This window comes from Oenanthe melanoleuca, chromosome 1A, assembly GCF_029582105.1.
Source record: "Oenanthe melanoleuca isolate GR-GAL-2019-014 chromosome 1A, OMel1.0, whole genome shotgun sequence".
Taxonomy (NCBI): domain Eukaryota; kingdom Metazoa; phylum Chordata; class Aves; order Passeriformes; family Muscicapidae; genus Oenanthe; species Oenanthe melanoleuca.
Genome location: NC_079334.1, coordinates 68,690,107 through 68,704,804, shown reverse-complemented (window position 1 = coordinate 68,704,804; position 14,698 = coordinate 68,690,107). Strand labels below are relative to the sequence as shown.

Genomic DNA, 14,698 nt, shown 5'->3' with positions numbered 1-14,698 from the left:
GTCACCATTCCTCACTGCCTTCACCATTCCTCACTGTCTGTCACCATTCCTCATTGCCTGTCACCATTCCTCACTGCCTGTCACCATTCCTCACTGCCTTCACCATTCCTCACTGTCTGTCACCATTCCTCATTGCCTGTCACCATTCCTCACTGCCTGTCACCATTCCTCACTGCCTGTCACCATTCCTCATTGCCTGTCACCATTCCTCACTGTCTGTCACCATTCCTCATTGCCTGTCACCATTCCTCACTGTCTGTCACCATTCCTCACTGTCTGTCACCATTCCTCATTGCCTGTCACCATTCCTCACTGCCTGTCACCATTCCTCACTGCCTGTCACCATTCCTCACTGCCTGTCACCATTCCTCACTGCCTGTCACCATTCCTCTCTGCCTGTCTGTCACCATTCCTCACTGTCTGTCACCATTCCTCATTGCCTGTCACCATTCCTCACTGCCTGTCACCATTCCTCACTGCCTGTCACCATTCCTCACTGCCTGCCTGTCACCATTCCTCACTGTCTGTCACCATTCCTCACTGTCTGTCACCATTCCTCATTTCCTGTCACCATTCCTCACTGTCTGTCACCATTCCTCACTGCCTGCCTGTCACCATTCATCACTGCCTGTCACCATTCCTCACTGGCTGTCACCATTCCTCACTGCCTGTCACCATTCCTCACTGCCTGTCACCATTCCTCACTGCCTTCACCATTCCTCATTGCCTGTCACCATTCCTCACTGCCTGTCACCTTTCCTCACTGCCTGTCACCATTCCTCACTGCCTGTCACCATTCCTCACTGCCTACACCATTCCTCACTGTCTGCCTGTCACCATTCCTCACTGCCTGTCACCATTCCTCACTGCCTGTCACCATTCCTCTCTGCCTGTCACCATTCCTCATTTCTTGTCACCATTCCTCACTGTCTGTCACCATTCCTCACTGCCTGCCTGTCACCATTCCTCACTGCCTGTCACCATTCCTCACTGCCTGTCACCATTCCTCACTGTCACCATTCCTCACTGTCTGTCACCATTCCTCACTGCCTGTCACCATTCCTCATTGCCTGTCACCATTCCTCTCTGCCTGTCTGTCACCATTCCTCACTGCCTGTCACCATTCCTCACTGCCTGTCACCATTCCTCATTGCCTGTCACCATTCCTCACTGCCTGTCACCATTCCTCACTGTCTGTCACCATTCCTCACTGCCTGTCACCATTCCTCACTGCCTTCACCTTTCCTCACTGCCTTCACCATTCCTCACTGCCTGTCACCATTCCTCACTGCCTACACCATTCCTCACTGCCTTCACGCAACATTCCTCATTTCCTGTCACTATTCCTCATTGCCTGTCACCATTCCTCACTGCCTGTCACCATTCCTCACTGTCACCATTCCTCACTGCCTGTCACCATTCCTCTCTGCCTGTCTGTCACCATTCCTCACTGTCTTCACCATTCCTCATTGCCTGTCACCATTCCTCACTGTCACCATTCCTCACTGCCTGTCACCATTCCTCACTGCCTGTCACCATTCCTCACTGTCTGTCACCATTCCTCACTGCCTGCCTGTCACCATTCCTCACTGTCTGTCACCATTCCTCACTGGCTGTCACCATTCCTCACTGTCTGTCACCATTCCTCACTGCCTGTCACCATTCCTCACTGTCTGTCACCATTCCTCACTGCCTGTCACCATTCCTCACTGCCTGTCACCATTCCTCACTGTCTGTCACCATTCCTCACTGCCTTCACCATTCCTCACTGTCTGTCACCATTCCTCACTGCCTTCACCATTCCTCATTGCCTGTCACCATTCCTCTCTGCCTGCCTGTCACCATTCCTCACTGCCTGTCACCATTCCTCACTGCCTGTCTGTCACCATTCCTCACTGCCTGTCACCTTTCCTCACTGCCTGTCACCATTCCTCACTGCCTGTCACCATTCCTCACTGCCTGTCACCATTCCTCTCTGCCTGTCTGTCACCATTCCTCACTGTCTGTCACCATTCCTCACTGCCTGTCACCATTCCTCACTGTCACCATTCCTCACTGTCTGTCACCATTCCTCACTGTCTGTCACCATTCCTCATTGCCTGTCACCATTCCTCATTGCCTGTCACCATTCCTCACTGTCACCATTCCTCACTGCCTGTCACCATTCCTCACTGAATTCACCATTCCTCACTGTCTGTCACCATTCCTCTCTGCCTGTCTGTCACCATTCCTCACTGCCTTCTATATCTGGGGGTGAAAATTCCATTTTCCTGCTCTCTCTGTGTGACCCCAGAGTGCAGCTGCTGCTCTTTCTCTCTCCCTTCCATCCCTTCTTCTCCTCCCTGTCCTGTTCCTCCCAGGAAAAGTTTTCCACATTTCATTCCTTCTGTGAGCATCCCTCTTGTCTTGGATTTAATTTGAAATATTAATTTAGTGTACAGGTTTAGATTTCTTGATTTAATATATTTATCTTTTGCTGTAAGACAGAATTAGGATCAAAAGCAAGGCAGGCCTAAAACTCAAAGGGTGTAAAGAAAAACTTGACTAGCAACTATAGAAATATTAAATTTAGAATAAAACCTTCAGACTACCCCTTCTCTTTTACGCCTTCTTCTTTTTAACAACATACAGCAACACTTTAATTTGAAATATTAATTTAGTGTACAGGTTTAGATTTCTTGATTTAATATATTCATCTTTTGCTATAAGATAGAATTAGGAGCAAAAGCAAGGCAGGCTTAAAAGGTGTAAAGAAAAACTTGACTAGCAGCTGTAGAAATAATAAATTTAGAATAAAACCTTCAGACCACCCCTTCTCTTTTACACCTTCTTCTTTTTAACAACATACAGCAACACTTTAGTTAGTTGCTAACTTTAAAATAATTTTTTTTAGTTTACTTTAGGGAGAGGAGTTTCCCTTTGTCAGGCTGTGGGGTTCCAGACAAATCCACAGGGATCCTGCTGTAGGTTTGGGATCACCTGAAGGGCTTTTCCCCTAAATGTCTTCTGTAGTTGGATGGAAAATTAAATTTTCGTGGTGCTTCTGCTCTCTCTATGTGACCCCAGAGTGCAGAATTTCTATTTTCATTTTCCTAGTAAAAAAATTGTTATTCCTAATTCCTACATCTTTGCCTAAAAACCCCTTAATTTCAAAATGATAATAATAATTTAAAAGAAAGTTTTCATTCTCCATTTAAAAAAAAAAAAGCTTCTGCCTTTATTTCTTCAAACCAAGAAGTCTGATCCCAAAAAAAAAACCTCAAAAATCCCCTAAAATAAAGAAAAAAATCCCCAAAAATCAGAAAAAAAAATTAAAAAATAAAAACAAAATTATTTCTGCTCCCACAGCTGCATCCTACACAGACAGCTCTGATGATGAGACCTCTCCCAGGGACAAGCAGCAGAAGAACTCCAAGGGCAGCAGCGATTTCTGTGTCAAGAACATCAAACAGGCCGAGTTCGGGCGGCGCGAGATCGAGATCGCCGAGCAGGGTGGGGGACCCCAAACCCACCCCAAACCACCCCAAATCCACCCCAAATCCTCACCCCAAACCCACCCCAAACACCCCAAACCCACCCCAAACCCATCCCAAATCCCAACCCCAGATCCTCACCCCAAATGCCAACCCCAAACCCTCACCCCAAATCCCAACCCCAGACCCTCACCCCAAACCCTCACCCCAGGTCCTCACCCCAGATCCTCACCCCAAATCCTCACCCCAGGTCCTCACCCCAAAACCCCTCACAACCCCAAATCCCCACCCCAAATCCTCACCCCAAATCCACCCCAAACCTTCACCCCAAACCCATCCCAAATCCTCACCCCAAACCCACCCCAAACCTTCACCCCAAATCCTCACCCCAAACCCTCACCCCAAATCCCAGCCCCAGATCCTCACCCCAAATCCTCACCCCAAACCCATCCCAAACCCTCACCCCAAATCCTCTCTGGGGCAGGGGGTGGCAGCAGCCTGAGCCCATCCTCGTGGGGTGGGGAGGTGCTGGGGGATGGGAGAGTTCTGTGGGAATCCATCCCATTGATCCCATCCCATGGATCCCATCATCCCATTATCCCCTCCCATGGATCCCATTATCCCATGGATCCCATTATCCCATCCCATGGATCCCATTATCCCATGGATCCCATTATCCCATCCCATCCCATTGATCCCATCCCATGGATCCCATTTTCCCATTATCCCATCATCCCATCATCCCATCCCATTTCATGGATCTCATCCCATCCCATTGATCCTATCCTATTATCCCATCCCATTAACCCATAAACCCATCCCATGGATCCCATTCTCCAATGGATCCCATTATCCTATCCCATTGATCCCATCCCATGGATCCCATTATCCCATGATCCCATGATCCCATGATCCCATTCTGCCATGATCCCACCCTGTTCCTGTTCCCTGTCCCTGCAGAGATGCCGGCTCTGATGGCTCTGAGGAAGAGAGCTCAGGGGGAGAAGCCCCTGGCTGGGGCCAAGATTGTGGGGTGCACTCACATCACAGCCCAGACAGCGGTGAGAGCCCGCCCCACACCCCAAAACTGACCCCAGACTGGGGCTGGCCACTGCCCACACCCCAAAACTGACCCCAGGCTGGGAATTCCCACTGCCCACACCCCAAAACTGACCCCAGACTGGGGCTGGCCACTGCCCACACCCCAAAACTGACCCCAAACTGGGAATTCCTACAGCCCATACCCTAAAACTGACCCCACACTGGGGCTGGCCACTGCCCACACCCCAAAACTGACCCCAGACTGGGAATTCCCACTGCCCAGACCCCAAAACTGACCAGTGTTTTTCCCAATAATTCCCATGTTTGTGTCACTGATTCCCATTTTTTTTCCCAATAAATCCCATGTTTGTGTCACTAATTTCCCAGTGTTTTCCCCAATAAATCCCATTTTTATGCCACTGATTTCCCATTGTTTCCCCAATAAATCCCATGTTTGTGTCACTAATTTCCCAGTGTTTTTCCCAATAAATCCCATTTTTCTTTAGCTGCTTTCTGTCTGTTTTTCCCAATAAATCCCATTTTTGTATCACTGATTCCCATTGTTTTTCCCAATAAATCCCATTTTTATGTCACTGATTCCCCATTGTTTTTCCCAATAAATCCCATGTTTGCATCACTGATTCCCCATTGTTTTCCCCAATAAATCCCATTTTTATGTCACTGATTCCCCATTGTTTTTCCCAGTAAATCCCATTTTTATGTCACTGATTCCCCATTGTTTTCCCCAGTAAATCCCATTTTTATGTCACTGATTCCCCATTGTTTTTCCCAATAAATCCCATTTTTATGTCACTGATTCCCATTGTTTTCCCCAGTAAATCCCATGTTTGCATCACTGATTCCCCATTGTTTTCCCCAGTAAATCCCGTGTTTGTGTCACTAATTTCCCAGTGTTTTTCCCAGTAAATCCCATGTTTGCATCACTGATCCCCCATTGTTTTTCCCAGTAAATCCCCATTTCCTGAGCCGATTTCCCGTTTTTTGGCTGCAGGTGCTGATGGAGACGCTGGGGGCGCTGGGGGCTCAGTGCCGCTGGGCCGCCTGCAACATCTACTCCACCCTGAACGAGGTGGCGGCAGCCCTGGCCGAGAGCGGTACAGCCCCGAGTCCTGGGGTCTATAGGGGATTCCGGGGCTATAGGGGATTTATTCAGGGGTTATAGGGGATTCCTTCTGGGGTTATAGGGGATTTATTCTGGGGTTATAGGGGATTCCGGGGTTATAGGGGATTTATTCAGGGCTTTATAGGGGATTCTGGGGTTATAGGGGATTTATTCTGGGGTTATTGGGGATTCTGGGGCTATAGGGGATTTATTCTGGGCTTTATAGGGGATTTATTCTGGGGTTATTGGGGATTCTGGGGTTATAGGGGATTCTGGGGTTATAGGGGATTTATTCTGGGGTTATAGGGGATTTATTCAGGGGTTATAGGGGATTTATTCAGGGGTTATAGGGGATTCCTTCTGGGCTTTATAGAGGATTTATTCTGGGGTTTATAGGGGATTTATTCAGGGGTTATAGGGGATTTATTCAGGGGTTATAGGGGATTCCTTCTGGGCTTTATAGGGGATTCCTTCTGGGGTTTATAGGGGATTTCTTCTGGGGTTTATAGGGGATTCCTTCTGGGAGTTTATAGGGAATTCTGGGGTTTATAGGGGATTCCTTCTGGGGTTTATAGGGGATTTCATTCTGGGAGTTATAGGGGATTCCTTCTGGGAGTTATAGGGGATTCCTTCTGGGAGTTATAGGGGATTTCTTCTGGGCTTTATAGGGGATTCCTCCTGGGAGTTATAGGGAATTCTTCCTGGGAGTTATAGGGAATTCCTGGGATTTATAGGGAATTTCTTCTGGGGTTTATAGGGAATTCCTCCTGGGGTTTATAGGGAATTTCTTCTGGGGTTTATAGGGAATTTCTTCTGGGGTTTTATAGGAGATTCCTCCTGGGTTTTGTAGGGAATTTTTTGGGACTTTGTAGGGAATTTATTCGGGATTTTATAGGGGATTTCTTTTGGGGTTTATAGGGAATTCCTCCTGGGTTTTATGGGAATTTCTTAGGGATTTTATAGGGAATTCCTCCTGCATTTTTTAAGGAATTCCTTATGGATTTTATATTGAATTCCTCCTGGATTTTATAGGGAATTTCTTCAGGATTTAATAGGGAATTCCTTCTGGATTTTTAGGGAATTCCTCCTGGGTTTTATAGGGAATTCCTTCGGGAGTTTATAGGGAATTCCTCCTGGGTTTTATTTGGAATTCCTCCTGCATTTTTTAAGGAATTCCATATGGATTTTATAGGGTGTTCCTCCTGGATTTTATAAGGAATTGCATTTTATAGAGAATTTTTGCTGCCTAGGATTTTACCTGGGCAAGACCAAGGATTTAACTTGGCAAAATCAGGAGATTGAGCTGAGTATGTCCAAGGATTTTATCTGGATAAATCCAAGGGTTTTACCTGGATAAATCCAGGGGTTTTACCTGGATAAATCCAGGGGTTTCACCTGGATAAATCCAGGGGTTTCACCTGGATAAATCCAGTGATTTTTACCTATATAAATCCAGGGATTTCACCTGGATAAATCCAGGGTTTTTACCTGGATAAATCCAGTGATTTTTACCTGGATAAATCCAGGGATTTCACCTGGATAAATCCAGGGATTTCACCTGTATAAATCCAGGGGTTTTACCTGTATAAATCCAGGGATTTCACCTGTATAAATCCAGGGGTTTCACCTGTATAAATCCAGGGTTTTTACCTGGATAAATCCAGTGATTTTTACCTGGATAAATCCAGGGATTTCACCTGGATAAATCCAGGGTTTTTATCTGGATAAATCCAGTGATTTTACCTGGATAAATCCAGGGATTTCACCTGGATAAATCCAGGGTTTTTATCTGGATAAATCCAGTGATTTTACCTGGATAAATCCAGGGATTTTACCTGGATAAATCCAGAGGTTTTTACCTGGATAAATCCAGGGATTTCTCCTGTATAAATCCAGGGATTTTTCCTGTATAAATCCAGGGATTTTTCCTGTATAAATCCAGGGATTTCACCTGGATAAATCCAGTGATTTTTCCTGTATAAATCCAGGGATTTCACCTGGATAAATCCAGAGGTTTTACCTGGATAATTCAAGGGTTTTCTCCTGTATAAATCCAGAGGCTTCACCTGTATAAATCCAGGGATTTCACCTGGATAAATTTAGGGATTTTACCTGGATAAATCCAGGGATTTCACCTGGATAAATCCAGGGGTTTTACCTGTATAAATCCAGGGATTTCATCTGTATAAATCCAGGGATTTCACGTGGATAAATCCAGGGATTTTTCCTGGATAAATCCAGGGGTTTTACCTGGATAAATCCAGGGATTTCACATGTATAAATCCAGTGATTTTTCCTGGATAAATCCAGGAATTCTCCCTCTTTAAAGTCTCCCTGAACCCACAGGTTTGACCACAATCTCTGTCCCACCCAGAAGCCAAACCCAATTTAATACAATTCAACCCAATTAGCACAACAATTAATCACTCATCACCCAGGAGCTGATTGCCAGGGGGTTTTCCTGCCCTGACAGCCTCTCCCTGCCTGCCCAGGTTTCCCTGTGTTTGCCTGGAAGGGAGAATCTGAGGATGATTTCTGGTGGTGCATCGACCGCTGCGTCAACGTGGAGGGCTGGCAGCCCAACATGGTGAGTTGGGAAACAGCTGGAGAACATCTGGAGAGGAGGAGGAGCAGCAGGGAAAGGGGCCAAAACCTCCTGGGGCTCACCAAGCCAGGTTTGGTCTCACTGCTTCCCAAACCAGCTGAGTTAATGCAGTTTTTTTTTGGGTTTTTAGTTTGATTTTAGAGCACAGAATGGCTCCAAATCAGTAATTTTAGAGGAGAGTTTTTCACCCTGAAATTCTCACCTTTTCCTGAGGTGATTTTTGGGAGCAGAGCCCTGATTTTTCACACTTTAAACCACACAAACCTCAACTCCCTTTTTATCCTGCCCTTGTTTCCAGGGAAAAAAAAAAAAAATTCACCTGGAATTGGGTGAGCAGAATAATTTTCAGCTGTCAGAGGTGCTGTTTTCATCTCATTTCCCCAGAGATTCTGAGCCCTGGAGCTCTTGATCTAAATGAGATGAGAAGGAATCAAAGGTGGAAATGTGGAGCTGAGTTGGGTTTTTGCCATTATTGGCTCATTTGGGATTTTTGTCCCTTCCAGTCTCTGTCACCTTTAAAAAAAAACAGGAATGTCAAAAAAAAAAAAAATAAAAAATCCACCCCCAAGGCATCAGACTGAGTCTAGACACAAGAGCAGCTCTTGGAGGAATCATTTCCCATCCCAAATGTCACTTTTGGAACAAGTCAGTGTCCCAGAAAATGCAGGTTTTTGCTTCTCTTCATTCTGGGACTGTTTTCAGAGCTGCTCCTGGAGCTTGGAAAGGATGGAGGGAGCAGCAGGATCTTGGAGCTGCTCCCAGAGGTTTTGCTGGATTTTGGAGATCTGTGGTTTTAGTGCTAAGAAATGGGTGAGGAGTGGTGTGGGAAGGGTCTGAAAGTCATGGAATTCTGGAATTTTGGGTTGGGAGGGACCTTCAGTCCCATCCAGCCTTGGGCATTCCAGGGGCAGCCACAGCTGCTCTGGGAATTCTTTAATTACTCATTTTTTCCTGTAATTGCTCCCTGTTCCTTGGAAATGGGGTCAGTTCATGGTCATTCCCATCCTGGGAATCCTTCTGGACTGGAATGGTTCAGAAAAGGGTTTTTTTTTTCTGAAAAAATTCAGAATCTGTGAGGTTTCCTTCATGGAAGAGCCTCTCCAGGGATTTTCTGCTGGAGGAAACCTTGGGTGGAAGGGCTGAGGGAGGAGTTGGTGACCTGGAGAGAAGCTCCAGGAATCTGCCAAGGCTGCTTTTCTCTAGGAAAAATCATCTCCATCTCAAATAAATTGGTTTTTTGTTTTTTTTTTTTCTAAAAAACTCTGCCTGGAAGAGTAGGAATGAGACCAAACAGCCTGGAAAATACTGGGAAATGGGAATGGATTTCCTGGATTCTCCTGCTCAGGACACCCTGAGCTTCCCAGGCATTCCAGAGGAGCAGCAGCTTTTTCCTGGGAAGGCTCCAGAGGGTCCCCAAAAAACTCCAAACTGGGAGATTTCCATTCAGGGTGGGGTTTTGGGGCACCCAAAATCTCTGCAGGCCACGTCCCCAAACTGCTGGGAGCTGTGGGATGGGGATAAAAGGAAGAGATAAAGGAAAAGGAGGAAATAGGAGGAGGAAAAGAAGATAAAGGAGGAGGAAAAGGGGAAGAAGAAAAGGAGGAGAAAAGGAGGAAAAGGAGAAAAGGAGAAGGAGAAGAAGGAGATAAAGGAGGAGGAAAAGGAGATAAAGGAGGAGGAAAAGGCAGAGCAAGAGAAAAGGAGGAAAAGGAAATAAAAGAGGAGGAGAAGGAGATAAGGAAGAGAAGGAGAAAAGGAGGAGAAGGAGAAAAGGAGGAGGAGGAAAAGGAGATAAAAGAGGAGAAGAAGGAGGAGGAGAAAAGGAGGAGAAGAAAAGGAGAAAAGGGGAATGAGAAAAGGAGAAAAGGAGGAAAGGGGAAGGAGAAAGGGAGAAGGAGAAAAGGAGGAAGAAGAGGAGGATGATGCAGTGAGAAGTCTGACATCATTACATGGAATATGCAAGGATGAGGATGATGATGATGAGGGTGATGATGCAGTTGGAATTCCTTGTGTTGGAGTAGGAAACATGCAAAGCAGAGGATGGAGATGATGATGATGAAGTGACAAATCTTTGACCTCAGTGTGTGGAATATGGAAAGAGGAGGAGGAGAAGAACAAGGAGGAGGATGCAGTGAGAAGTCATTGGTGCAGGGAATGTGCAAAGAGCTGGATGAGGATGATGATGGTGATGAGGATGATGAGGATGGTGATGAGGATGATGATGATGATGATGGGGATGGTGCCATTGTTCTCTCTCCCTGGGCAGCCCTGGACACTGCCCCTGCCCTGGTGACATCTGCTCCCATTTTCTCTGGAATCCTGCAGGGTTCTCACACTTCCCACCTTGCCCAGTCCACCAAGGTCTCCTGGGCACAGCAGGACTTGGCAAAATCCACATTTGGGTTTTTTCCTCTTCTTGTGCCTTTTCTCCCTGCTGCCATTCCAGGTGTTCCCAGCTCTTTTCCCTGGAATTCTGAGATTTCTGGGACTGAGATTTTTCCTGTCTGCTCCTCCCAAGCTCTCCTCTCCTCGCTCACCTCCAGCAGTGACTCTGTGGCTTCCTGCACAGCCCCAGTGACTCTGTGGCTGGTTTTTATTCCAGATCCTGGATGATGGGGGAGATCTCACCCACTGGATCTACAAGAAATATCCCAACATGTTCAAGAAGATCAAGGGGATCGTGGAGGAGAGTGTCACCGGGGTCCACAGGTACCGGGACTGGAGAAATTTGGGACAAAGCTCAGGGTTAAACCTGCAGCACCTGGGCTCTGCCTTTCCCTCAGCCTAGGCCTGGCTTTGCATGATTTAAACCCCAAGCAGGAGCTGCTCTGAGCTCCCAGCAGCAGCAGGAGCCCCTCTGAGGGTGCCCAGGTGGGATTCTCCACCTGGGCTGGGAGGGAGGAGAGGCTCTCACCTCTCAGGTGTGGGAGGCAGCCAGGAGCACAGCCCTGACCCAAATCCGTGGGAAGTGAGATTTGGGGAGGGGAAATGAGTCATTTGTTGGGTAAGGGAGAAGCTCAGAGAGGAGTGAGAGTGAAATCCTCAGTGCTGGCAGGAGCAGAGCAGAGCTGGGAGTGTCAGAGGAGCTTTTCCATGGGGTGGATCCCATCTCAGGAATCAGGGAGCTGAGGGGATGTCCTGGTGTGAAGGACAGATGTCTATCAATAAATTGAATTGGAGAATGTAAACCCCCTCCCTCCAAATTATTATAAATTTGAAATTGAGGGGCTCTCACCAAAGAGATGGAATTAGGAATAACAGTTCTTTACTAGGAACATTAAACTAGAAATGCAGTATTACACAGAACAATCCCAACCCCTGCCAGAGTCAGAATCCAAGCTGACACCCATCAGTCAGTCAGGGTGTTGGCACAGTCCCATTCAATGGTGGCTGCATCCTCCTGCAGGGGCAGATGTGGTTCAGCTGGAGCAGTGCTCCTGGAGAAGGTGCAGTTTCCTCTGAAGGTGCAGGGATGATGTGCAAAGGTCTGGTTTTCCTCTGGAATGCAGTGGAAAGAAGGTCCCTTGGTGTCCAAAATGTCAGTTTTTATCTGGGTAGGAAAGGCTTGGCTCCTCCCCTGGCTGGAGCATCTCCCAGTGGGATGATGGAATTTTATCAGCCATGCCCTGGGACTCACTGGCCATGAACAGGAGATATCTCCTGGAGGGAGGATGAGCTGTGGGAAAGATAAAGATGATTGCCCAGCTGGTTTAAAGATGGCCCATGAGCAGATAATGTGTGCCAGGAGATCAGGGGCACTGCCCCAGCTGGGGTAACAGAATTCACATTGCTGGGCACATCAACCCAACCCAGGGGAGCAGCAGCTCTTGGCCCTGTTCTTGCAGGGGGAGAGGTTTGGCTGCAGCTCTGAACTCCATCACAGCTTGGCCAGAGAGGTCCAGGCAGCTCCTGGAACAGGGAATGAAATGTTTGAAACATTTGAAAGTGTTGCAGGTCTGCACCAGTGGTGTCAGGAGGACTGGTGATGTTTTTAGGATCTGAAATCCCAGTCTGGGATAAACTGATTTCCAAAGGGAGATTCTCCTTCCCAAAGGCTGGATCAAGGACAGGATTTTCAGACTCTTTGTAGCCACAGCTAGGTGTTTAAATTGATTTTTAGTGATTTTCCTGCTGTGGGTAATCGAGTCTGTGCCCAGAGCTGAGAGCAGGGGGTGCTGGAGAAGGGAAGGATCCAGGGAGAGCTTCCAGCACATTCCAGGGGCTGCAGGAGAGCTGGAGAGGGACTGGGGACAAGGGATGGAGGGACAGGACACAGGGAATTGGGAAAGGGGAGATTTGGGAATTAGGAATTGCTGGCTGGGCTGGAATTGCCAGAGAATCCCTGGGTCCCTGCAATGTCCCAGGAAGGATTGGAGCAGCCTGGGATGTGGGAGGTGTCCCTGCAATGAGCTCTGAGCTCCCTTCCCAGCCAGGGCAGCCCAGGATTCTGGGATTCAGGACACTCAGAATCCATCCAGAGGGATTTTGATGGACAGTGGGGATGGAAAAGAGAGGAAAAGGGAAGGGAGAGCCTTGATGGTTCCCTGAGATTGCAAGGGAAGGCCCTGGATCCATCAATCCCTTGGAGAGGAGATGGATCCAGTGTGAGGTTGTGGAGAGCTGGGAATTGGCAGCTGGAGAAGGGAAGGATCCAGGGAGAGCTTCCAGCACATTGCAGGGCCTGGAGGGGCTGCAGGAGAGCTGGAATTTGGGAAAGGCACAGAGGGAATTGGAAAAGGGGAGACTGGGAAGGAATTGCTGGCTGGGCTGGAATTGCCAGAGAATCCCTGGAATGTCCCAGGCCAGGCTGGACACTGGGACAGGATCCAGGATGATTTGGGGGTTTCCCAGCCCAGCCCAGTGCAGGGCAGGATCCCATGGATGATCCTGTCCCTGTTCCTGGCAGGCTGTACCAGCTCTCCAAGGCAGGGAAGCTCTGCGTGCCCGCCATGAACGTCAACGACTCGGTCACCAAACAGAAATTCGACAACTTGTACTGCTGCAGGGAGTCCATCCTGGATGGGTGAGCGGGCAGGGCTGCCAGGGGATGGGGAGGAATTCCCACTGGGAATGGCAGGAATTCCCACAGGGAATGGGGAGGAATTCCCACAGGGAATGGGGCAGGAATTCCCACAGGGAATGGGGCAGGGATTCCCACAGGGAATGGGGCAGGGATTCCCACAGGGAATGGCAGGAATTCCCACAGGGAATGGGGCAGGGATTCCATGGGGAAAGGGGGAGGAATTCCATGGGAAAGGGGCAGGAATTTCACAGGGAAAGGGGCAGGGATTCCATGGGGAATGGGACAGGAATTCCATGGGGATGGGTCAGGAATTCCCACTGGGAATGGCAGGAATTCCCACAGGGAATGGGGCAGGGATTCCATGGGGATGGGGCAGGAATTCCATGGGAATGGGGCAGGGATTCCATGGGAATGGGGCAGGGATTCCCACTGGGAATGGGGCAGGGATTCCCACTGGGAATGGCAGGAATTCCATGGGGATGGGGCAGGAATTCCAGGGGGATGGGGCAGGAATTCCATGGGGATGGGGCAGGAATTCCCACAGGGAATGGGGCAGGAATTCCCACAGGGAATGGGGCAGGGATTCCATGGGGAAAGGGGGAGGAATTCCATGGGGATGGGGCAGGAATTCCACTGGGAATGTGCAGGGATTCCATGGGGAATGGGGCAGGAATTCCATGGGGAATGGGGCAGGGATCCCACAGGGAATGAGCAGGAATTCTCACAAGGGAAATTTGGGATGTGCAGCAGCACCTTCCAAAAAACAGTTTGCAATAATGGGAATAATGGGGGGAGTGAAATATGGGAACAGAATTCCCAGAGCAGCTGTGGCTGCCCCTGGATCCCTGGAATGTTCAAGGCCTGGCTGGAAACTGGGGCTGGGAGCACCTGGGATAATGGGATCCATGGGATGGGATGATGGGATAATGGGAAGGGATAATGGGATAATGGGATGATGGGATGGGATCCATGGGATCATGGGATGGGATCCATGGGATGGGATAATGGGATGGGATCTATGGGATTGGATAATGGGATAATGGGATAATGGGCTAATGGGATGGGATCCATGGGATTGGATAATGGGATAATGGAATGGAATCCATAGGATAGGATCCATGGGATGGGATCCATGGGATGATGGGATGGGATGATGGGATCCATGGGATAATGGGATAATGGGATAATGGGATGGAATCCATGGGATGGGATGGGATCCATGGGATGGGATAATGGGATACTGGGATGGGATCCATGGGGAGGGATAATGGGATCCATGGGATGGGATAATGGGATCCATAGGATGGGATAATGGGATCCATGGGATGGGATAATGGGATAATGGGATCCATGGGATGGGATCCATAGGATGGGATAATGGGAAGGGATCCATGGGATGGAATCCATGGGATGGGATTTAAGGTTTTTTTTCC

General features: G+C 48.4%; 1 protein-coding gene across 1 annotated transcript in view; it reads left to right on the top strand.

Annotated features, from left to right (window-relative positions):
• The window catches only part of AHCYL2 (adenosylhomocysteinase like 2), a 72,620-nt gene that overhangs the window by 44,853 nt on the left and 13,069 nt on the right, over nt 1-14,698 (top strand). The window contains exons 3-8 of the mRNA XM_056482332.1: nt 3,349-3,492; nt 4,434-4,534; nt 5,527-5,629; nt 8,130-8,224; nt 10,845-10,951; nt 13,149-13,265. Coding sequence (XP_056338307.1) covers nt 3,349-3,492; nt 4,434-4,534; nt 5,527-5,629; nt 8,130-8,224; nt 10,845-10,951; nt 13,149-13,265 — 667 coding nt within the window. The remainder of the gene's footprint in view (nt 1-3,348; nt 3,493-4,433; nt 4,535-5,526; nt 5,630-8,129; nt 8,225-10,844; nt 10,952-13,148; nt 13,266-14,698) is intronic.